This window comes from Spermophilus citellus (assembly GCF_964194105.1).
Source record: "Spermophilus citellus genome assembly, chromosome: 11".
Classification (NCBI taxonomy): Eukaryota; Metazoa; Chordata; class Mammalia; order Rodentia; family Sciuridae; genus Spermophilus; species Spermophilus citellus.
In genome coordinates, this window is record NC_138192.1 from 40,394,450 (window position 1) to 40,418,823 (window position 24,374).

General features: G+C 38.2%; 1 protein-coding gene across 9 annotated transcripts in view; it reads right to left on the reverse strand.

Annotated features, from left to right (window-relative positions):
• Positions 1–5,100: 5,100 nt before the first annotated feature.
• Positions 5,101–24,374, reverse strand: part of PLEKHB2 (pleckstrin homology domain containing B2) — a 44,300-nt gene continuing 25,026 nt past the window's right edge. Inside the window, exons 6-9 of one of the 9 annotated variants that reach the window (XM_081261467.1) lie at positions 12,474–12,582; positions 12,214–12,242; positions 8,184–8,229; positions 5,101–5,712 (exon numbers count right to left, since the gene is read on the reverse strand). In XM_081261467.1, the coding sequence (XP_081117593.1) occupies positions 5,633–5,712; positions 8,184–8,229; positions 12,214–12,242; positions 12,474–12,582 (264 nt within the window). In that variant the 3' untranslated portion in view covers positions 5,101–5,632. Of the gene's footprint in view, positions 8,230–12,213; positions 12,243–12,473; positions 12,583–24,374 lie in introns of all 9 variants that reach the window. The other 8 variants (XM_081261464.1, XM_081261460.1, XM_081261466.1 and 5 more) reach the window with 8 other exon arrangements.

A 24,374-nucleotide genomic window follows, 5' to 3' on the forward strand; every position in this document is an offset into this window, starting at 1 on the left:
CAGAATTTACAGATACTGGGCACTTTCTATGTGTATCGCATCAGTACTAACTCAGTTAATCACCATCACAATCCTTCAAGGTGCTCTTATCATGACTGTTGCAAAGAGGGGAAAGCAGAGAAGTCACACCATTCTTAAAGCCATGCAACTGGTAAGCATCCAGTGATGACTGAAGCCAGGCCCCAGGATTGACTCTGCAGGGTCTCAGGCAGACCTCTCTGCCCCAGGGCCTCACTATTCCCACATCTACAAGTTTAGAGGTAATGATTAAAGGGAGAAATTCTAAGTGAGGAGCAAAAATGGGGGCTTATATGAAGACCAGAAAGGGGTCTTGGTAATACAGCAATCTTGATATTCAATTTCTACATCTCCCTGTAGGGGGGTTGGAGCAAAGGCCTCCCTATGGTGTATCTCCACATCTCAGGAGAGGCTTTCCCTAGCCGTGAGAAACAGGAAGCAGTCTCATCTGGGGGCTGTAGAGTGACCCCAACTTTCACCAGGTTTTATAAATAATGGAAGAGAAATTTAGGAAACAGAAACAAGGAAGGCTTAAGGTCTGTTGAGCACCCACAGCAAGCCAGGCATTGTGGTTGGCCTGATGTCATTTAATCAGCCTTGTGGTGTTGGCATCAACCTCAGTCACTTATGGAGAAGGGTTCAGAGGGTAAGCACCCACTCCAAGTGCCCTGTAAGTGGCAGTGAGATCTGGACCCTGTTATTTTGGCCAAGATCTGGGTCAAGCACCTGCACGAAGCTTCCTCCAAGTAGTCTCACTCACTGCTGTGCCCCATGGCCTGGCACACGGCCTGAGAGCCTAGAAGCAGCTCCTCCTGGTCGGCTTTGCTCTATGTACAACAACAGATACTCCTTTCTGGTTCCTGTGACACAGAGCCCTGAGGGTCTGTGGGGTCATCTGAGTCCACTGCTGGCCCAAGAGGGCAGCTATCACAAGGGGATCCTACAGTTTCTAAGTAACTGTACAAACATAGCACACTGGCCCCCATGTGCCACAGGCCAAAGAAAGGTACCATCAGTAGGGCAGGGACATCTGTTCCCATTGTAGATGAGGCAAGTCACTCAGGAACAGTTGAGAATTCGTAACCCTCTCACAGGGGAGGAGTGGGAATAATCAGACTCAATAATGTGATAATGTTCAGTAAACTGTTGATTAAGTGAAGTTAATGTATTAAAGAACAAATGAATTAAAAGGATGAATTCTTTAAGTCCAAACCAATTGGTAAGTAGGGAAAGGAATAATTTAACAAAATATGTGACCACTGACAAATGTGTCATGAGAACCAGCAATCCACATGTAATTTGCACCCACTTTGTTAATTAATACATACTGTGCACATGAAGATTAGTATAATCACAATTTCCATTGAGAGTTGAGAACAGTTGATGATCATGGTCCACCATTTAGGGTGGTCTGTTGTGTGTATCAGCAGTTGAAGCCAGGGTTACTTCATCAGTGGGCTTAGACTACACCCCCAGGGCCTGTGCTCTGAATCAAGGCCACTGGTTCTCTCCACTGGAAGGTGAGTGCCACTTTCAAACTGAGGATGGCTATGTCTTCATCTCCTTCCAGCAGCACACAGAGGTCCACATAGAAGACTCCTAAATGACTTATGGAAGAAGCATCAGTGATCTAGAGCAGGAGACTTCTCTCCCTAGTAAGTCCATAATTGACTGTAACTTGGACAAGAAACAGAGCTTTTCGGTGTTCAGCTCCTGAGAGTTGGGGTAGCTTGTTAAAGCAGTTACCCTTGTGCATACAGGGAGATGTGACTCCCACTTTGGGTCTTGGTGTGATCCGAGTTACGGACAGATGAAACTTTGGTCATCCACTAGTTCCACACTACATTTAAAAGCCCCCAAGCTGTGAGACATGTTTTTTATACAAAATATTTTGTTTGAACATTGTTAAAAAAAAAGCCAAAGTCAAAAGGTAACTAGGGACTGGCACAGTGGCAGACACCTGTAATCCCAGCTACTTGGAAGACAGGCAAGAGGATCGCCAAGTTCAAGACCAGTCTTAGCAACTTGAGAGACACCCTCAGCAACTTAGCCAGTTTCTCAAAATAAAGACTGGGGATGTAACTCAGTGGTAAAGTGCTTCTGGGCTCAATCTGAGTGATCTCCCATCCCCAAAAAAAGTTTTTTTATATACTGACAAGGAAATTCTCAATGTATAAGTGTAACAGTCAGTTTTAAGACAGCATATATCAGAAGTTTCCAGGGTATGATCTCAGAACCCCCAGGGTGACCAAGTGTCACTAGACAATTAAGTTTTAAAATTTCTCCCTTTAAGATGGTCTGCTAGGCCCATCCTTGCAAATTACACACTGTGTAAGGCCATATTTTCAATAACTCCAACCAAAAAAGACAAATTGCAATGGATAGACTGTAGATATGAGAATCTCCTAGCTATCTCCTATTAGGCTAGACACTAAAGAAAAAAAAAAAGTTTAAACAAAGCTACGTCTCACTTGTTTTGATATATATTTTTAAATTGTTATGGGCGAGGCTATATGGGCAATGACCAAACAGACTCCATATCATGGAAGAAATGCTTCTCCCATGGGAAAGCCCTGCCTCTGTACCCATTAATAGTTACCTAGCATAACATACTTGGCAACACAAAATAGCAATTCTTATACAATGTAAAATTGTTCCCTTTGGTTTCCATTTTTCTTGGGCAATGTATTTTGTCAGAGATTGATTGTATAGACATTAGTAACCATTCTCTAAGTTGTACTGAACTGGGGTCATTTTGACCCCCTTCCCTTCTGCTTGCTTGCTGCTATGCCAACCTGGAAAAGACCCGTGGGAAATACCAATGTACCCATTGCAATGTCTCACTGACTGCCCATTTCAGCTTCTGCACCTGCTTGCTTGCAGCTAAATCAACCCAGATGTGGTTTGTTACCTTTAAATATCCTACAATGCTCAGGCTTGGGCTGTTCCTTGCAGTGACAGTTATAGGTCCCATGGGGAGCAGTCGCCAGCTGTCTGGCTAAATAAAGGTTCTTCAATTTGGACAAAACTGAGATTTGGTGTGTTTTCTGAGTGACCTGCCCCACAACAAAATGTCACTAGACAATTAAGTTTTAAAATTTCTCAATTTTATTTTCTAATATGAAAAATATTGATAGGTATAACTTACATTCTTTTAAGGGTATTGAAAGGTTTATTACTCATATACAAAGACTTTGCAGCGAGACAGAATAGGCTCGCAAGTGGATCCAGAAATGGTTGAACTGGCTTGGCTTTTATTGTTCTTGGGGTCTGAGGCTGGGGTGAAGGTTCCTGCAAGCAGGCTAGGGTTTGGGTGATTTGAACTTTACACTGGGCTCAGAGGAGGAGGCCCCCCAGGCTGCCATGGGCTTGCGCAGATGTAGAGCACAGGGGAAAGGGAAATGGTCAAGCTTGAAAGCAGTTAACATCAAAAATGAGGTTGTAGTCTTTATTTTTTTAAATATTTTTTTAGTTGCAGTTGGACACAATACCTTTATTTATTTATTTTTATGTGGTGCTAAGGATTGAACCCAGGGCCTCGAACATGCTAGGCAAGCACTCTACCTCTGAACTACAACCCCAGCCCCAGCCCCCAGAGTTGAAGTCTTTATGATAGTTTGGTAAACTATAATCCTGGCTTGTAAGAGTCTGTTTGTTTAATCACTAAAATAATGTAGGTCTATAAATCTGCACCAGCAGAAAGATGGCTGCCAAAGCTGTAATGCCTCTCAAAAGTTTCAGATGTGATCATAGGAGTTGATTAGCAAAACAGGTATAAATCACTTTAAAAAGCTATCCGGGTGTGGTAGCACATGCCTGTAATCCCAGTGACTTGAGAGGCTGAGGCAGGAGGATCATAAATTTCAGGCCAGCCTCAGCAACTTAATGAGTTCCTAAGCAACTTAATATGACCCTGTCTCAAAATAAACCAACAAACAAAAAAATAGAATGGGCTAAGAGCTAAGGATGTGGCTCAATGGTTAAGTGCTCCTGGGTTCAATTCCTGGTAATCAGCCCCCTCCCCACCAAAAAAAAAAAAAAAAAAAAATCCTCTTTGGGGTCCTCAAAACTTTAACAGGTGTAAAGGGTCCTGAGACCAAGGTTTGTGTATGATTTGTTGTTCACAGCATATGACCTCTGTATGGAAAAAGAAGAGAAATGAAGATCTATCTTTGCACTAGAGTTTGTATACACATAAAGAAACTTGTAAAGAATAAAAGAGACCGGTTATTAGTGGAACTGGGCAGATGGAAGACCTTTTACCAAAAATGCACCTTTTCTAAAAAATATTTTTGAGTTTTATAAAACTTATTCAATATAGTACATTCAAATTTTAAAATCTGTCAACCAACCCTAAGAGCCAGAGGCAGCAGGATGGTCAGCTCAACAAAAGATGGGCAAAGTCAGGCTGGGAAGCTTGTGTATGGACTCCCTCCTCTGCCCCACAAATAATAGTTTCCAGGCAAGTTATAAGAGGATTCTTCTCCAAAACAAAAATTAAGAGAACCAGAGGTTCTGGCATGGAAATCACCACCAAATCACAGAACACAAGTGAGACAAGCAAAAAAGCTACTCAGAGGAAATGGAGGGAAATAGGGAACTAAAGGAAATTTAAAATAATTTTTAAAAACAGGAACAACAAAAGCCATAATGTACCCCATAACACTGGAGAAGTTATTGAGAACATATTGCCAAGGTTGAATTAATTGAAGAAAACAGTTTTCCAATAGCTCTACTAAAAGTGTAATCATACAAGTCACCCATATGTTCTTGTGCAAATCATATTCTCATACATGCACAGCACAGAGAAAAAGGACATTTTAACATCAAATATAAATATAGGCTGCACTTACTACTTGTGTGTTCCTATGTAAATTATTTAACTTCTGAGCCTCAGTCTCACTGAGTAACTTGGAGTTATAATATAACTAACTCCCTTATGAGTTATTCTAAGGACTCAGTGAGTTATTTTTTTCTGATGTGACAGAATATTCCCTAGTAACTAGTAGATCCTGTAAATGTCATTCCTATTGTCCACGACAGCAGAAAAAGCTGATGGTGTGTCTCTACAAAAGAAATCACAATGAAACATGCTTTAATGTTAATGATCATTTAATATTTTAACACTTTCACTTATAAACATACAATTTGCATATATAGGGGAAAATAGGCTCTATAGACAAAACAGAACACTAGAGACATGGAAGCAATCACAAAAAAGATTAAATCAGGGAGAAAAATGAAAGTGCATTCTGTGCCTTCTGGTTACATACAAAGGAAAGGAAAAGAAAGATTACATTATACACGATCAAAAACTAATGTAGAAAATAAATTTGGATCATTTTGTCTCAACTGCAGGTTCTTCTTAAAATCCAGATGGCTACCCTGGGTCATTAACAGCCTACATAGACAAAGTCTGGCCTTTTTCATGAATGATGACCTGAGACACTAACCACAGGTGTTCCTTTCTCTTTCCTATCTAAGGCCCAAAGTTAACTCAAGGAATTAAAAGAACACAACTAACAGAACAATCAGATCAGCAATGTACAATATCAACAGCCAACTTCTTCCAAGTATGGATCATTATTTAAAAGTACAGGGCTGGGGATGTGGCTCAAGTGGTAGCGCGCTCGCCTGGCATGCGTGCGACCCGGGTTCGATCCTCAGCACCACATACCAACAAAGATGTTGTGTCTGCCAAGAATAAAAAATAAATATTTAAAAAAAAAAAAAAGAAATTAAACTTTAAAAAAATAAAAATAAAAAATAAATAAATAAAAGTACATATGAAGCAAGAGAGGCTAAGGCAAAAGGATTATAAGTTCAAGGTCAATCTGGGCAACACAGTGAGACCCCATCTAAAAAAAATCAAATATAAACAAATAAAAGTACTCATCCATTTCTTAGTATTAGCACTATACATATGCTGTATACATAAAGGATATGGTTGGGAAACTGAAGCTCTCTAAAGTGTGGCATCTACAAGAGCTGAGGCCAAGAAAATAAAAGATCTGAACCCACCTTTACACCCAGTACGCATTTCATATCAGAATCAAGTCACTAGTGACAGGGAATTACTAGGTTCAATTATGGCTAAGGAAACTGGCCTCCCTGGAGGCAGGGATTGGGGAGGAGAGTCACATGCCAAACTTTGGTCCACACCTAACCCTCTTTAGCCAAGGCAGCCAAGGATCACACAACATGTTTTGCTTCAAGAGCATTTCAGTGGCAGAAATTCTCTAGTCTCAGAAATTCCTGTTATCCAATTACTCCAAGTTCAAAATTAACACCCTAATGCACTATTAAAAACTGATTTTAATACTGTATAAGTACAGCATACAGCTTTAATAATGATTACAATCCAAACAGAAGCCATTCTTATGACACAGGATATAAAGTCAACATTCCATGTTAGAACAACACTTTAAGCCATTAATACCATCTTGTCATACATCACATCTACACATAGAGACAAGTACACTTCCTTTCAGCTTGAAACAGACACTCCCATGTCAACAATTCCTCTAGGAATAGGTAGAAAAACAGACTGTTGGCACTACTAAGTCCACTTGGCATCTGGTTTTACATGGAGCTCTATTCAAAGATCTGAATAGATCAAGAGTTGGAACCAGCTGAGTAGTGAAACAAGAGACCCATGGATGTAACCAGCACAATCACAACAGAATTCGTGCTTCCTGGAGTGTATTTTGAAAAAACAGGACCATACGAAGTATGGAGCAGGGACTTCACTGTGCTAACCCACCTTAATGAAAATATACTTAAAGCATGCAGGACAGAAAATTGGGATAATTAGCAGTGTTTAAGACATGGAGTAACAGAAATATAAATATTTTAAATACATATTTCATAATGTGGAAAATATAAGCATTAGACAAAAAGAGAGGACTGTGGATTTTCTGGAGCTTCATATATTTGGGGGCTCAAAATTAAATGTTTTAAGCTTCTGTACCATGAGTAGATCAGAAACAAAATCAAGGTTAAGGTCCTGGCCAGGGTGACTGCTATCTTGAGCAGGTCCCTTGATCCCTAGGCCCCATTTCTCTACAACTCAAGTTTCCCCCAGCCACAGTCCATCTCAGCACTAGATGAACAGCCATGGTACCCTGCTCCTCCAAAGGACAGGCCTTCAGAGCATGTGATCCTAGAAGGCCTGAAGCAAAAACTCTTAACTATGGCTCTCCTTCCATTTTCCTTATCATTCTTTTAATATTATTTTCTCAACAAATAGAAAAATAGGTTGTAAGTTGGCTTAGCAGGCAATAAATATACCTAAAGCAGACACTTAAAATGTATCTCTGAATAATTTAGCTCCATACAATTGTTACTGTTCTGCCTTCTTCAAGTTTTAAAGATAAAGCCTTAAAATACTGAGGCTCAAATTAATTTATAATGTAGGATGTTTTCAAAGTATTACAATGAAAAACACACAGGAATAACAGGAGAATAAGCAGCTCTAGCATTAGGCAGATTTCTGAAGCATCATTTTTAAAGGGACAATGTCCCTGTCATCCTGAGCAGTCAGTCTTGCTGGGGGCCCACAGCCCAGAGTGTAGCTTGTGGGGGCTCTCACGCCACTGCCTTTGGAAGCCACCTGGCAGCTTACCAGTCCACAACTCCTAAGGTAACATGCAGCCAGTCTGGTCTGAGGTTTCAAAGTTTGAGGTTAAACCAAAAGAAGCTGCAGTTTTCCTTGCCATAACCACTCACTCATTCATTACTATATTATTGTACAACATGAAAATAAATTATCCCTTCAGCACTACACCTGTGTAAAGAAAATGCCTTTCATGACAGGTATATTCAAATAATTATTCCAAGAGTTCCATAAGGAAAGTCCAAGTATGAGCCAGAGCCCCCCAGTGTGTTTAACCAACACAGTTCAAACCTTTCTCTGTGGTTCTTATGCAGATTAGTTACAATTATTAGGTCACTACTTCCAAAAGAACTATTAAAACTATTATTAAAAACATTTGTCACAAACAGAAATGCCCTGCAAATCATATTATTGCACACAGGATTATCAGCAGCTATGCACATTAAGATCTTGAAGATTCTAGAAAACCCAAAACAGAGACCCTAAGGCCATGCCTGTGGCCGCTCCAGCCAACATGCCTAGTGCCAGGTCACTGTCATTGTCATGATACCGTTCACGAATGATGACTTGGTTGGCAGGCTGTTGTCCATAGAGTCCTAAAAGAGAAGGAAAAAACAGATCTTTGAGGAGTGGCTTGAGATGGCATACTTGAATGTGAGCACTCTCCCCTCTCCAATCGATCAGCTGATTTCCCTGTCAGCTGGCTTCCCACCTTCCTCTGGAGAGGTGGGGGCAGATGAGTACAATTCACCCCAGCCTTCCTCTATCTCAGGCCCAGCATATGGCCTGCCAAGGAGGACACCTCCACCCTTCAGATACCACTGAGAGAAAAGTCAACCAGGGCCAAGTTCTAATCCTGCAAAGAGCAGAGCTGTGATAAAGCTGCAGGTTCCTGCTTCGAATTTCCATGTTATTAGGATGAAAGACAAATGGGGCAGGTATGGAGATACACACCCTGCAGACAATGGGAGAGCCAAGAACTCCTGTGAAGGGCCCAAAGGGAAAAGGCCCTTTTAACAGTGAAGCGTCTTAGTATTCATGAAAACAGTTTTTAATTAAACCTTAAATCTGCTAATATAACTTGCTCTTCATTTTTAATCATATATGTATGTGATTAAATTATAAGAGAAAAATTAAATATTAAAGGTAAAAATTTCTTAAAAAAAGCAAACCTTTAACAAATTTACTATTTAATTTGTATGATTAAAATTTACAAGTGCAACCCTCTATGCTTCACAGCTATATCATTGCCTCGTAACTAATTTGCTTTCATATTGCTCACATATTTTGGGAGGGCAGGGGGTGCCAGGGATTGAATTCGGAGGCTCTCGACCACTGAGCCACATCCCCAGCCCTATTTTGAATCTTACTAAGAGATAGAGTCTTACTGAGTTTCTTTAGTGCCTCACTGTTGCTGAGGCTAGCTTTGAACTCGTTGATCCTCCTGCCTCAGCCTCCTGAGCCGCTAAGATTACAGGTGTGTGCCACCATGTCCGGCTTGCTTACATATTAATAGGGTTAACTTTCCTCCCTGATCCTCTCCTCCTTTAACAGTTCAACCCAGAAGATCTAGAAACCAATACATTAGTAATATCAACATGTAGATGAAGAACAGAAGAAAAAGCAAACAAAGGTTGGTATTTCCAAGCTCTGAACCAGCTTAAACATTTACAGCATTACAAGCACCGACACCCTAAGCCCTCACAGTGATCCTGTCAGTACACTATCATCCCCAGTTTACACATGGGCAAACTGAGGTACACAGAGGTTAAGGGCAGTAAGGACATGTGAACCCAGGCAATCTGATCACAAAAAACACCCATAACCACTAAAGCCTAAAAAACATGCTTGAGGATGGTCGGAGAGAGAAATCAAAGCCACAGAGAATGAGACCATCTTAAATCTAAGGACTGATCAAGCACAAGTAACAACATTATAAGAGAATGATCTTGCCAGGCATGAGGCACACTACTGTAATTCCTATTTGGGAGACGGAGGCAGGAGGATCACCAAGTTGAGGGTCAGTCTGGGCATCTTAGACTCAAAATAAAATTCAAATAATTGGGAAGGGGAGCTGGGATGTAGCTCAATGGAAGAGTGCTTGCCTAGCAAAGTGTGAGGTCCTTGGTTAAATCCCTAGCACTACAAACAAACAAACAAACAAAACAAAAACAAAAAAAGTGATTTTTTAATGCAAAATTTAAATTCAAAACCGGTTAATAAATTTTAAAACGGTTACACAATTCCAGCTAGCAGAATGTAATACACAGGACTTGTAAGCTGATCTTACAAAAAGATCCCATTGAAAATCTGAACTGTGTCCCCCCCATGGGTCACACTGACAGTTCCCCTCACTGCAGGAACAGGAGGCCATTCTCATACCTCCTGCCTATCTCTGCTCCTACAGTAAGCCACAGCCTTACCAAAGTCAGCTGTTGGAAAGTTACAAATTGTACTTATTTGTAATTACCTAATATAAATAAGTATTTATTAAATGGCAAAAATGCCAATGGAGAAGAGGCAGATATTATTTCAAAATTTTAGAGATAACAATAGTCAGTCTTTACAGGACTACAGTAACATGCCTGAAATTTCCCTCAAAATAATCCAAGTTCTTGGGGGAAGGGGAATTGAGGGTTGAACCCAGGGGGTGCTTTATACATGAGTTACATCCCCAGACCTTTTTATTTTGAGAAAGGGTCTCACTAAGTTATCAAGGGTCTTGCTAAATTGCTGAGGCTGGCCTCTAACTTGTCATCCTCTCACCTCAGATCCCAAGTCTCTGGGATTACAGGCAACTCCTACCACACCCAGCTCATGTTTTTTAATGTTAATGAAAGAAACAAAAGTCTATGCCCCTTGACATATTAATTTAATATACAGAAATGTATTTTAAGACTTATTGGAATAAAAATAAAAATGTTCAAAGACATTCAAAGCATTGTTTCCACAGCAAAATTTAAAAAGGAAAAGAAAAAGTCAAAACTTTTTTTTAAGGTTTAAGTAATAATCTATTATCAAGTATGTCATACAAGCACTAAAAATATATAAGAGTATTATGCAGCACTCTGGGCAATATATAAAATTTTAAATTCAGACAGAAATACAAAAGGCAATGTATAATTACAAGGATGACATATTTATATGGGGAAAGTAATTCAAATAAAAATAAGTGTGCTAGGATCACAAGATGATGGACATTTAATGTCATAATTACTATTTTACTAGTTTTTAACTTGACATTAAAAAAAAAGTCAATCAAGGCAAATCTTCCAAAATCCACACTTGTTGGGTGAATCTGTACCAGTTTTCAAGCAAAGAGGAGTCAAATGAACTTTCTGTATTTCTACTTTAAAAACCCTTTCTCTGCTGGGCACAGTTGCACATGCCTGTAACCCCAGTGGCTTGGGAGGCTGAGGCAGGAGGATTATAAGTTCAAAGCCAGCCTCAGCAACTTAACAAGGCCCTAAGCAACTCAGCAAGACCCTGTCTCTAAATAAAATATTTTTTAAAAGGATGTGGTTCAGTGATAAAGTGCCCCAGGTTTAATCCCTAGTACAACAATTATTATTACAAACTAAATAGATCAGAAGTCAAGGACACACATCTAAGAATGGCCTGGCCTACTTGGCTTCCCTGGACAACAGTATCAAATGTTCACAGCTTTGTGGTGGCAGCTCCCCTTCCACTGCTTCTGTGTTAAGATGATGTACTAGTTTTGCTCATGGCCCATGGTCAGCTCCTCTTCTGTAGACCCTCACTATCCCCATCTCTCTGGAGCTCTAGGCTGATTCATCTACCAATCACTGCATGCTCCTGTGTGTCAATGTGATTTGCACACTACAAACTACCCAGATTAACCTCATGATGGCCTTGCTCATTCACTCCTTGGTTAAGGGCTTTGCCCTCCAATCCCTCAAGGTAGCCCCATGCAGCCTCACAGAGTGCCCAGCATCCCCTCATACCTCCAACTCTACAGATTCCCCTGCCAGGTAGACCCAGAATTTGATGATACCAGCAAAGGCCCATTATTTAATATTTGCAATTTGTTTCATGTAAAACAAAGAATAGAAAGAAGTATATTCAAAGCAGAGTAAGAAGTCCCTTCCAGGCCTCTACTTCACTGTGAAATCTAACATTACTTCAATAGTGTCAAATGTCCAAGGATGTTATCAGCAGAAAAAAAAAAAAAAAAATAGGTCACAGGTCACCTTCCATCTTTTAAAATGGGCACCTTCCATCTTTTAAAATGGGCCTCTTTGGTACTTTTTCTTTTTTTAAGTTGCCAATGGACCTTTATTTTATTTATTTATATGCAGTCTTGAGAATTGAACCCAGTGCCTCACACTTGCCAGGCAAGTGATCTACCACTGAGCTACAAATCCAGTCCTTGATTGCTTCTTGATACAGTGAATCCCAATAAGTACAAATTCTATTCTTGAGAATTAGTTTGTATACAATTGTGTAGTTCTACAAATCAAGACTTCTCTAGCTTTGTAAAGCAGTGCAAAAATACAAAAGGCTTATTTTAAAAACACACAAAAAGGGCTGGGGTTCTGGCTTAGTGGTCAAGCATTTACCTTGCACGTGTGAGGCACTGGGTTCAATTCTCAGCACAGCATATATATAAATGAATAAAATAAAGGTCCATCAAAAACTATAAGAAAAAAATTAAAACAAACACACATACACACACACACACACAAAGTACAGTAACAGCGTGACTTGTGGTCTCCAGCAGAAAATGTAGTTCACTTAACCTTAAACTGGGAAATAAAAATTCTCATGCACATACCCACTAAATGAAAGTAAGAAGGCATGGGAGACTGATGAGAGTTACCTGCATATGGGTACTGGTAGGGCACAGCATACGCCTGGCCATTGGCAGCATAGACAACCTGAGTTCCTGCTGGGTATGCACCACCGTACGGACCATAGCCATATACCTGCTAAAAAGAAATAGAGCTATTAAAAATACACTCTTGAAACCCCTGGTAATGTATTAAAATTGAGTCTCCAGGCTATACTCAATAAAATTTAAGTCAGTTAAAAAAGAAAGAAAACATGTGATAGTATTGTTATACCTTGTTTTTGCTTAAGATTACTAAAAAATAAAAATTAAAAATATTTTCAGGCTATAAATGAAAATGGTATAAAAAATACAACAAAAAAGAGAACTGGGGGCTGGGGATGTGGCTCAAGCAGTAGCGGGCTCGCCTGGCATGCGTGCGGCCCGGGTTCGATCCTCAGCACCACATACAAACAAAGATGTTGTGTCCGCTGAAAACTAAAAAATAAATATTAAAAATTCTCTCCCCCCCCGACCGTCTCTCTCTTCTAAAAAAAAAAGAGAGAGAGAGAACTGGACTTGCAAGAGATTTTGATTTTAATTCAGCTGTACCATTAACTTGATCTTTAGTAAGTCACCTAATCTCTCTGAATCTTGTTTTTTGTTCATCTGTAAAATGACCAGGTTGGACCAAGCGGTGAGATTTACTTGAAAATCTGTATTCCACCGGGCGCAGTGGCACATGCCTGTAATCCCAGCGGCTCAGGAGGAGGCTGAGACAGGAGGATCGCGAGTTCAAAGCCAGCCTCAGGAAAAGTGAGGTGCTAAGCAACTCAGTGAAACCCCGCCTCTAAATAAAATTCAAAACAGGGCTGGGGATGTGGCTCAGGGACCAAGTGCTCCTGAGTTCAATACCCAGTACCAAAACAAAACAAAACAAAACAAAAAAACCCTGTATTCCTCAGGTGAGGCCAATCTAGATGCAGAACCTTTCCCAGCCCAATTCCATTAATTCCTTCCAGTTTGGAGGATAGAGAAGACTGAAGCCTGGGACCAGAACCAGTGACTGTGGTTTTCCAGACATGCCTATGAAAGGGCACTACCAGAAGAAACAAGCACTGGGACCCACTTCTGATGACTGAGCCAATGAGCAGTGAATGTGCCAATACAGAGACAAAAGGCCAGCCTTCCTTATGAGCTCACAGGTGAGAGGCAAGCTGACAAGTTTACAGACACTTACTGTCCAATGTGACCAGTGCTCTGATACAAGGGAGAAGAAGGAGCTGTGTATAGATCTAAATCTATTATATTACAAAGGCAGGAGAAAGAACTTCCACTTCTGGAGGAAGATGTTCCTGGCCCATTCCTCCTGCTAAGTACACTTAAAATCCCTGCACATTATATGCAAGTAGATTCTGAGTGATGGAAAGAAGGCGGCAGACTGGCTAGGACCCTCAGGATCTAAAGGAGGATATGAGGCAAGTCCCCTGGGTTTCCTTCTTGCCTCAGACATCCTATCTGGATAATAGAGTAGCCAGCAACCTGGAAATGTCAATAAACATAGACAAAAAAGACCTGAATAAAACCCTGCTCTCTCTACCCAAAGAACCTAAGAAGGAAAGAGGCAACCTAGCAAGAGAGAACATTTTTTAAATGATTGCTTCTCTACTCTAGGCAAACACCATAGAAAAATCTGAAACCGGGCTGGGGATGTGGCTCAAGCAGTAGCGCGCTCGCCTGGCATGCGTGCGGCCCAGGTTTGATCCTCAGCACCACATACTAACAAAGATGTTGTGCCCGCCGAGAACTAAAAAAAATAAATAAATATTAAAAATTCTCTCTCTCTCTCTCTCCTCTCTCACTCTCTCTTAAAAAAAAAAAGAAATTCAATAGGACAGCTATAATTTATAAAAAAAAAAAAAAAAAAAAAAAGAAAAGAAAAATCTGAAACCCCAACCCTATTCCCACTAGCAAAGGTCAAGTGTAGAAACTCTAAACCCCCACACTTCACAGGTTGTAAAAGCACTCCCTGAGCTCTTGGAGTACTAACAGAGAAGGTAGAGTGGGGAGCTGGACATTTTATCCCTACCAGATGATAAGACATTCCCACCATGTCAGTGAACACCAAATAGGGAACCAGAACTCCCACCCCTGCCCATACAAACAAGGCAAACCTTCCTGTCCTACTCAGATGAGGTCAGCCTGGTCCTAGTGGGAAGAGAACTCAATCCAGTGGTAATTATGGCATCAGCAAAGGCTATGCAGCAGTGGGGGAGCCCATCCCCTTCCCAGACAAGGTGCTCAGAGAGGACCCCCAACTCTAATTCTCCTAAATTGACACAAATCCCAGTACCCTAGGTATCAACTGAGGACTAGTGGACAGCCTGGACTTCACCCCATATGACAGGAAGATCACAAAAACACAAGATTTAAATAGGATTCAGGGTCTTACAATACTTAAAATGTACAGGTGTTATAAAAAAACACTTGTTTGCCAGGTGTGGTGGTGCATACCTGTAACCCCAGCAGCCTGGGAGGCTGAGGCAGGAGGATTGCAAGTTCAATACCAGCCTCAGCAACTTAGTGAGGCCCTCAGCAACTTAGTGAGAACCTGTCTTAAAAAAGGCTAGGGATGTGGCTCAGTGATAAAGCGTCCCTGGGTTAAATCTTCAGTACTTAAAAAAGAAAAGAAAACCACTCGTTCATACCAAGGTTCATCAAGATCTCAAGAATGAGAAAAGTGGGAGGAGTAGGGGGCATAGGAAGGGCAGCAGAATAGAATAAACATTATGATTGATGTATGTACATCCATGTATGTATTATATGTCAAAATACATTCTGCTGTCATGTATGACTAAAAAATTAAAAAAAATTAAAAAAAAAAAAAAAAAGAATGAGAAAAGGCCACAAAAGATGCCAACACCAAGATGACAAAAGATATCTGAATTAGGTATGGAGTGTAGCTTAGTGGTAGCCTGGCATGCAGGAGGCCCTAGGTTCAATCTTGAGCAGTGGGGGGGAAAAAAAGTTAGCATTATCTCAAAAGCACTTTTTCTTTGTATGTGGTGCTGGGAAATGAAATAAAGGACTTGAGTAGGCTAGGCTGGAAAGGATTTAGAACAGCAACCATAAAGATATTTCAATGGGCAATTATGAACACACTTGAAATAAATAAAAAAAATAGAAACTCTCCCGCAAATCAGAAAATCAATAAGGGATATATAAGGATGTGTCCAAAATTATATATATATATATAAATATTTTAAAAAATTAACCAAATGAAAATTTTAGAACTAAAAAATTTATTTTTATTGGTTCTTTTTAATTACACATGATAGAATTCATTTTGACATAATTATAAAAGCATGGAATATATCTTGTTCTAATTTAGTCCCCAATACCTCTCCTTCCCCTGCCTCCTTCCACCCTCTGCTCCTTTCCCTCTACTATACTGGTCTTTCTGCCATTTATCCGTAGTCATTTTTTAAAATTAATTTCTTATTTATGTACATGAATGATGAGATTCACTGTGGTATATTCATATATGTACATGGAAAAGTAGAACTAAAAAATACCATAAACAAATATAACTAATTCAATGAATGGGCTCAATAACAGAATGGAGAAACAATCAGCAAATATGAACCCAAAGAATTGACATTACCCAATTAGAACTGAGAGAGAGAAAATAGATTGAAGTTAAAAACTAATAATAAACAGAGTCTCCAAAACATGTGTGACTTATCATCAGGTCTATCATTCGTGTCATCAGCATCCCAAAAGAGGAAGAGAAAGGATGGGGCTGAAAAAATATTCAAGGAGTAATAGCTTCAAATTTCCCAGATTTAGCACAAAAAGTATATATCAATATCCATCATTAATGCAGATACAACAATCCTCAAAAAAAAAATTAGCAAGGCTGGGGTTGTGGCTCAGTGGTAGAGCACATGTCTAGCATGAGTGAAGCACTGGGTTTGAGTCTCAGCACCACATATAAGCAAGGAAATAAATAAAGGTCCATCAATACCTAATAAAAATATTTTTAAAAAATTAAAAATTTGGGGCTGGGGATGTGGCTCAAGTGGTAGCGCGCTCGCCTGGCATGCGTGCGGCCCGGGTTCGATCCTCAGCACCACATACCAACAAAGATGTTGTGTCTGCCAAAAAAATCCTAAATAAATAAATATTAAAAAAAAAATTAAAAATTAGCAAAGAGAATTCTGCAAAAATAAATAAACACTATGACCTACTAGGATGTATTCTAGAAAATGAAAGCTGGTTTAGTATTTGAAAATAAATGTAATCCATCAAATGAGTAGCCTAAAAGAATATCATATTGATTGATGTGGGAAAGTATTTAATATCATCTAACTCCTATTCATGATAAAACCTCTCAGAATACTATAAAAGAGTAAAATTCCTCAACTCTGATACATGTACAGCTGGGTACAGATGCACACTTCTGTAATCCCAGTTATTCAGGAGGCTGAAGCAGAAGAATCACAAGCTCATGGCCAGTTTATAGTACTTAGTGAAATACTGTCTCAAAATAATTTAGTTTATTAGAAAGGGTTGGGGGGTGCTGGGGATGTGGCTCAAGTGGTAGCACACTCGCCTAGCATGCATGAGGCACTGGGTTCGATTCTCAGCACCACATAAAAACAAAATAAAGATATTGTGTCAACCTAGAACTAAAAAATAAATATTAAAAAAAAAAGAAAGGGTTTGGGGAAGCTGGGGTTGTAGCTCAGTGGTAGAGTGTCTGTCTCTCATGTGTGAGGCACTGTGTTCAATCCTCAGCACTACATAAAAATAAAAAAAGATATTGTTAAAAAAAAAAAAAAAGAGTTGGGGATAGGGCTGGGCATATAGCTCAGTTGGTAGAATGTTGCCTCGCATGCACAGAACCCTGGAGTTCAATCCCCAGCACCACCAAAAAAAAAAAAAAAAAAGGGTTGGGGATATAGATCAGAGGCAGAATGCCCCTTGGTTCAATTCCCTAGTTCCTCCTAAAAAAATAAAAAAAAGAAATAAAAGAAATGAAACCACAAAAACTGTCCAGGTAACATCATACTAAATGAATATATTAAATACTAAATGAATATATTAAATACAAAATATATTAAATAATTATGAAGGCAAACTTAATATTGAATTAAATACTTACTAAATACAAAAATAATTACTAAATTAAAACTGATACTAAATAAGTGCATATTTAAAATTGAACCTTTCCCCCCAAAATCAGGAATAAGGCACTATGTCCTGTCTCACCACTATTATTCAACATTATTTTGGAAATTCTAGAAAAGGCAGTAAGGCAAGGAAGGAAAATAGAAGGCATACAGAGTAGAAGACAATACATAAAACTCTCCTTATCTGCAGATGACATAATTGTCTATGAAGTATAATCCCAAGGAATCTATATGAACTTATGTGTGTTTAGTAAGCTTACATGCTATAATATCAACATACAAAAACAAACTGTATTCTATATACTAGCAATAAACATGGGAAAACTAAAAAATACAAAAACATATATGACCATCAAAAAAGAAGAAATATTATAAATCTAAGGAAACAAGATTGTTATACTGAAAACTACAAGTGCTGGTGAAAAAAAAATCAGAGGATCTAAATAGACAGTCTATGTTCATGGATGGGGGAGACTCAATACAGTAAAGATGTTATTTTCTCTCTACACAAACATGATATGCATATTTAAAGCACTTTTGTAAATAAACCTTGCAAGATTTTATAATAGACATAAACTGATTCTACTTTATATGGAAAGGTAATGGAACAAGAATAGCTAAAATGATTTCAGGAGAACAACAAAGGGGGATGGTCAGTCCACTCAATATCAAGACTCATTACTGTATATAGTTACAATAATTAGAACTGTATAGTATCAGAGGAATATAAACATGTACTTCAAGGGAACAGAATTGAGAACCAAGAAAGACAAACACCTTAGCAAAAATTAACTTAAGAGACAAAAGTCCCAACCCAACAAGAAGGACCCAATAAGGAATCCTAGGTCCTACCCCCTACTCATAGATCAAAAACAGAAGTTCCAGAACAAATAAATAATTATGCACAAAGGACACGCAGGGAAAAAAAAGACAGAGGAATCCATCTCAATTGATATGCAAGTGAGAAACAATTAAGTCATATTTAGAGGCAAACCAATAAGGCTCACTTCTGATTTCTTGGCTCAGACCCTAAAATCAAGGAGGGCCTAAAAGAAAACAACAGCCAGCCAAGGTTACTATACCTAGCAAAACTCAGTTTCAAATGTGAGGGGGAAATAAAAACTTTCCATGACAAGAATAAATCAAAAGAATTCATGAGCACAAAGACAGCACTACAACTAATACTTGAAGATGAACTGTACACAGAGGAATGAAAAACTATTCCCAAAGCTCACAAACAGAAGAATTTCAACAGAAGAATGATCCATTAAATGAGAATCAAGACAGGATAAAATATAGCAAAAAAAAAAAAAGAGGAAGAAAAAAACCCAAAATGGCAAAAAACCACAAAATATATCCATACTAAAAATGGGTGAATGGTCTTAACTTCCCACTTAAAAGACACAGATTAGCAGAATAGATCAAAAAACAAAATCAAACTATATGCTGTTACAAGAGACTCATCAGCAAAGACATGTACAAAGCTGGGCATGGTGGCACACATCTATAATCATAGCAACTGGGGAGGCTTAAGTAAGAGGATCAGAAGTTTGAGACCAACCTCAGCAACTCAGCCAGGCCCTAAGGAAGACACAGTCTCAAAATAAAAAATAAAAAGGATGGAAGAAAATATCAAAGTATATGGACCCCCCCACACACAAAAAAGCAGGAGTAGCTATTCTCATATCTGACAATAACAAAACAGACTTCAAGCAAAAATTAATCAGAAGAGACAAATAAAGCCACTATGTCCTGGGAAAGGGAACAATCCACCAAGAAGATATGATAGTAAACATCTATGCCCCAGATGTCAATGTATCTCATTACTTTAAAAAAAAAAAAAATACTCCATGACTATAAATACCAGATAGACCCCAACACAATACTACTGCGTGATTTGAACACACCTTTATCAACAATAGACATGTCATCAAAACATAAAATCAATAAAGATATCTCCAACCTAAATAACACTAGAAATCAAATGGACCTAATGGACATCTACAGAATATTCCATCCGCAAACAGCTGAATTTTATCTTCTTCTTGGCAGTGCATGGAACTTTTCCCAAATAAATTATATTCTAGGCCACCAAGAAAATCTTAACAAAGACAAAAAAAAAAAAAAAAAAAAATCAATATAGACCCATGTATCCTAATAGACTATAATGGAAAGAAACTAGAAATCAATAGCATGAAAAATAATAAAAACCACATAAACACATGGAAGTTGGACAATACTCTCTTAAATGAAGAGAAGATCAAGGAGGCAATGAGGGGGGCTGGGGATGTGGCTCAAACGGTGGCGCGCTCGCCTGGAATGCGTGCGGCCCGGGTTCAATCCTCAGTACCACATACAAACAAAGATGTTGTGTTCGCCGAAAACTAAAAAATAAATATTAAAAAAAAAATAATTAAGAAAAAAAGGAAGCAATGAGACTAGAAAAAGACATTCCTAGGAATGAAGAACAGAGATACAACAAATCAAAACCTCTAGGACAGTATGAAAGCAGTTCTAAGAGAAAAATTAATAGCCTTGAGTGCCTACATTAAAAAATTAGAAATATTCCAAATAAATATGCTTCACCTGAAGGCCTTAGAAAAAGAACAAACTAACCCCCAAACCAGTAGAAAACAGAAAATTAGGATCAGAGCCAAAATCAATGAAATTGAGAATAAGAAAACAATACACAGGATCAATGCAACAAAGAGTTGATTATTTAGAAAGATAAATAAGACTGACAAACCCTTAGCTAAACTAACCAAAAGAAAGAAAACCCAAATCAACAAGATGAAAAGGAGCTATTACCACAGACCCTTTTGAATACAGAGGATCATCAGAACCTACTTTGAAAATTTATACTCCAATAAACTAGAAAATCTGAAAGACACTAATAAAGTTTTAGGCATATATAACCTACCCAAATTGAATCAGGAAGATAGAGAAAACCTAAACAGACCAATATCAAGAAATGAAATTGAAGCAGCAATTAAAAACTTTCCAAAAAAGAAAATCCTAGGACCAGATGGATTTATAACCGAGTTCTATCAGACCTTTACAGAAGAACACCAGTCTTTTTCAAATTATTCCATAATATTGAAAGGGAGGAAACACTCTAAATACTTTATATGAAGCTGGTATAATCATGATATCAAAACCAGACAAAATACATCAAGGGAAAAAAAAAACTGTAGACCAATATCCCCATGAACATCAATGCAAAAATCTTTAATAAAACATTGTCAAAACATCAAAACCAGATTTTGAAAAAAAAAAAAAAAAAGGTAATACATTATGATCTCAAGGATTTCATTCCAGGAATTCAAGGTTGGTTTAACATATGCAATCAATAAATGTAATTCCCCACTCAAACAGAATTAAGGATAAGAATCACATTATCATCTCAATAGATTCAGAAAAGACCTTTATCAGACCTTTATTTATCAGACCTTTATTCAGAAAAGACTTTTATCCAAGTCCAGCACCCATTCATGTTAAAAACACTGGAAAAGCTAGGAAATCAAAGGACCTTACCTCAACATGTTAAAGGCCATTTCTGACAAACCCAAAGTCAACATCATACTAAATGACGAAAAACTAAAGGCTTTTCCTTTAAAATCAGGAATAAGACTATCTACTCTCACCACTCCTATTCAATACAGTCACTGAAACATTAGCCAGAATGATCAGGCAAGAAAAGGAAATCAAAGGGATACAAATAGGAAAAGAAGTCATCAAACTATTTCTGTTTGCCAACAATATAATCCTATATATCTAGAAGACCCAAAAAACTCCACCAGAATACTTCTAGGGCTTATAAATGAGTTCAGCAAAGTTGCAGGATATGAGATCAACACGAAAAAATCAATAGCTTTCCTATACTCCAATAGTAATTCAGCTGAGGAAGAAATTAGGAAATCCATCCCATTCAGAATTAACCTATTTAAAAGAAAAAAAGAAAACTTTGGGAATTAATCTAAGCAAGGAGACAAACAAGCTTTACAGTGAAAAATTATAGAACACTGCAGAAAGAAATTGAAGAAGACCTTAGAAGATGAAATGACAACCCATGTTCTTGGATAGGCAAAATTACTATTGTCAAAATGGCCATACTACCAAAAGCAATATACTATTCAATGCAAACCCCATCAAAATATCAATGACATTCTTCAAGGAATTAGAAAAGACAATTCTTAAGTTCATTTAGAAGAAAAAGAGACCCAGGGCTGGGTGGCTTAGTGGTAGAGTACTCACCTAGTATGTGCAAGGGCCTGAGTTCAATCCTCAGCACCACACAAAAATAAATAAAATAAAGGTATTATGTCCAACTACAACTAAAAAATATATATTAAAAAAAAAAGAAAAGAAAGAAAAAGAGACCCAGAATAGCTAAAGCAGTACTAAGCAAGCAAGAAAAACAAAGTAGAAGGTATCACCATACCTGGCCTGAAATTAAATTATAGAGCTATAGTTATAAAAAAAAAAAAAAAAAAAAAAAAAAAAAAAAAAAAGCATAGTATTGGCATCAAAATAGACATAAAGACCAATGGAACAGAATAGAAGATACAGAGACAAATCCACATACCTACAGCCATCTGATATTTGACAGAAGTACCAAAAATATATTTTGGAGAAAAGACAGCCTTTTAAACAAATGGTGCTGGGAAAACTGAATAGCTATGTGTAGAAAAATTAAATTAGATCCCTATCTCTCACCCTGCACAAAACTCAAATCAAAATGGATCAAAGAGGACTGGGGTTGTAGCTCAATGGTAGAGTGCTTGCCTAGCAAGTGTGAGGCTCTGGGTTTGATCCTCAGAACCACATAAAAATAAATAAATAAAAGTTACCCATCTACAACTAAAAATATATATATTTAAAAAAATGGGCTGGGGTTGTGGCTCAGGGCTGGGGTTGTGGCTCAGTGATAGAGCACTCGCCTAGCATGTGCAAGGCCCTGGGTTCGATCCTCAGCACCACATATAAATAAATAAATAAATAAAGGTATTGTGTCCAACTACAACTAAAAAATAATTTTTAAAAAAATGGATCAAAGACTTGGGAATTAGACCAGAAACCTTGCAATTAGTAGAAGAAAACAGGGCTGGGGATGTGGCTCAAGCAGTAGCGTGCTCGCCTGGCATGCGTGCGGCCCGGATTCGATCCTCAGCACCACATACAAACAAAGACGTTGTGTCCGCCAAAAACTAAAAAATAAATAATTCTCTCTTTCTCTCCCTCCCTCTCTCTCTCTCACTCTATCTTTAAAAAAAAAAAAAGTAGAAGAAAACATAGGCTTAACACTCCATCTATAGATGCTGGCACTGACTTCCTCAAAAAGACCCCCAAAGCACAAGACCCCCAAACCAAGAGTCACTAAGTGGGACCCCATCAAACTGAAAAGCTTCTATATAGCAAAGGAAAGGATTAAGAACATGACAAGAGAGCCTACAAATGGGAGAAAACCTTGGCCAGCAGCTCCTCCAATAGGGGATTAATCTCCAGAATGAACAGAGAACTCAAAACACTTAACACCAAAAGCAAATAACCTAGGCAATAAGTGAGCAAAAGAACTAAAACAGAAATTTTCAAAAGAAGAAACACATGTAACCAATAAATCTATGAAAAAATGTTCAGCATCTCTAATAATTAGGGAAGTGCAAATTAAAACTACACTAAGACTTCATCTCATTTGAGTCAGAATGGCAATGATCAAGAATATGAACAATAACAAATGCTGGCAAGATTGTGGCAAAAAAAGGTTACACTTGTTCATTGTTGGTGGACTGCAGATGAGTACAACCACTCTGGAAAGCAGTATGGAGATACCTTAAAAAACTAGGAATGGAACCACCACATAACCCAGCCGTCCCACTCCTTAGTATGTTCCCCCCAAAGATTTAAAATTGGCATACTATAGTGATACAGCCAACTTGATATTTATAGCAGCACAATTCACGATAGTTAAATTATGGAATCAATCCAGGTATCTGTCAATAGATAAATGAATTAAGAAATTGTGGTACATACATACAAAGGAGTTCTACTCAGCCATAGAAAAGAATGAAAATACGGCATTTGATGGTAAATGGATGGAAATGGAGAATATCGTGAAATAAGCCAAACTCAGAAACTCAAAGGTCAAATGTTTTCTCTCATATGTGGAAGCTAGAGTAAAGTAAAGAAAAGGGGGAGGGAAGGAGAGGATAAGATAAAGATAAAGGGAAGATCAGTAATGCAGAAGGAAACTGAGAGGCAGAATGTAGGGATGGGTAAAGGAAGGCAATGCAGAATGAATTCTTAAAAACGCATGTTAAGTGCATATATAAATATCCCACAGGGAACTTCACCTTTATGCATAGGTAGAAAGAACCAATCAAATATAAACAGATGAGTGAAAGGAAATCTAGTAGTAGAGTAGAGGAAGGAGAATGGGAGAGAATGGGGATGAGGGGAAGAAGGAGGGATCAGGAATTGAAATTAAATTCCATGCATGTAGGAGTTTGTTGGGATGAACCCAACTACTATGTGTAACTACAAAGCACTAATAAAAGAATACCAAAAAAAAATATATATATATAAAAAACACAAAATGGATCACAGGCTTAAGCTTAAGTGTAAAATCTAAGAATACGAAATTTATAGAGAATAACACAAGAGAATCTTGGGAAACTTGGGCTAGATGAAGTGTTAGCCATGACAACAAAAGATGACTCAGAAAAGAAAAAACTGATAAACTGGAATGCATCAAAATTAA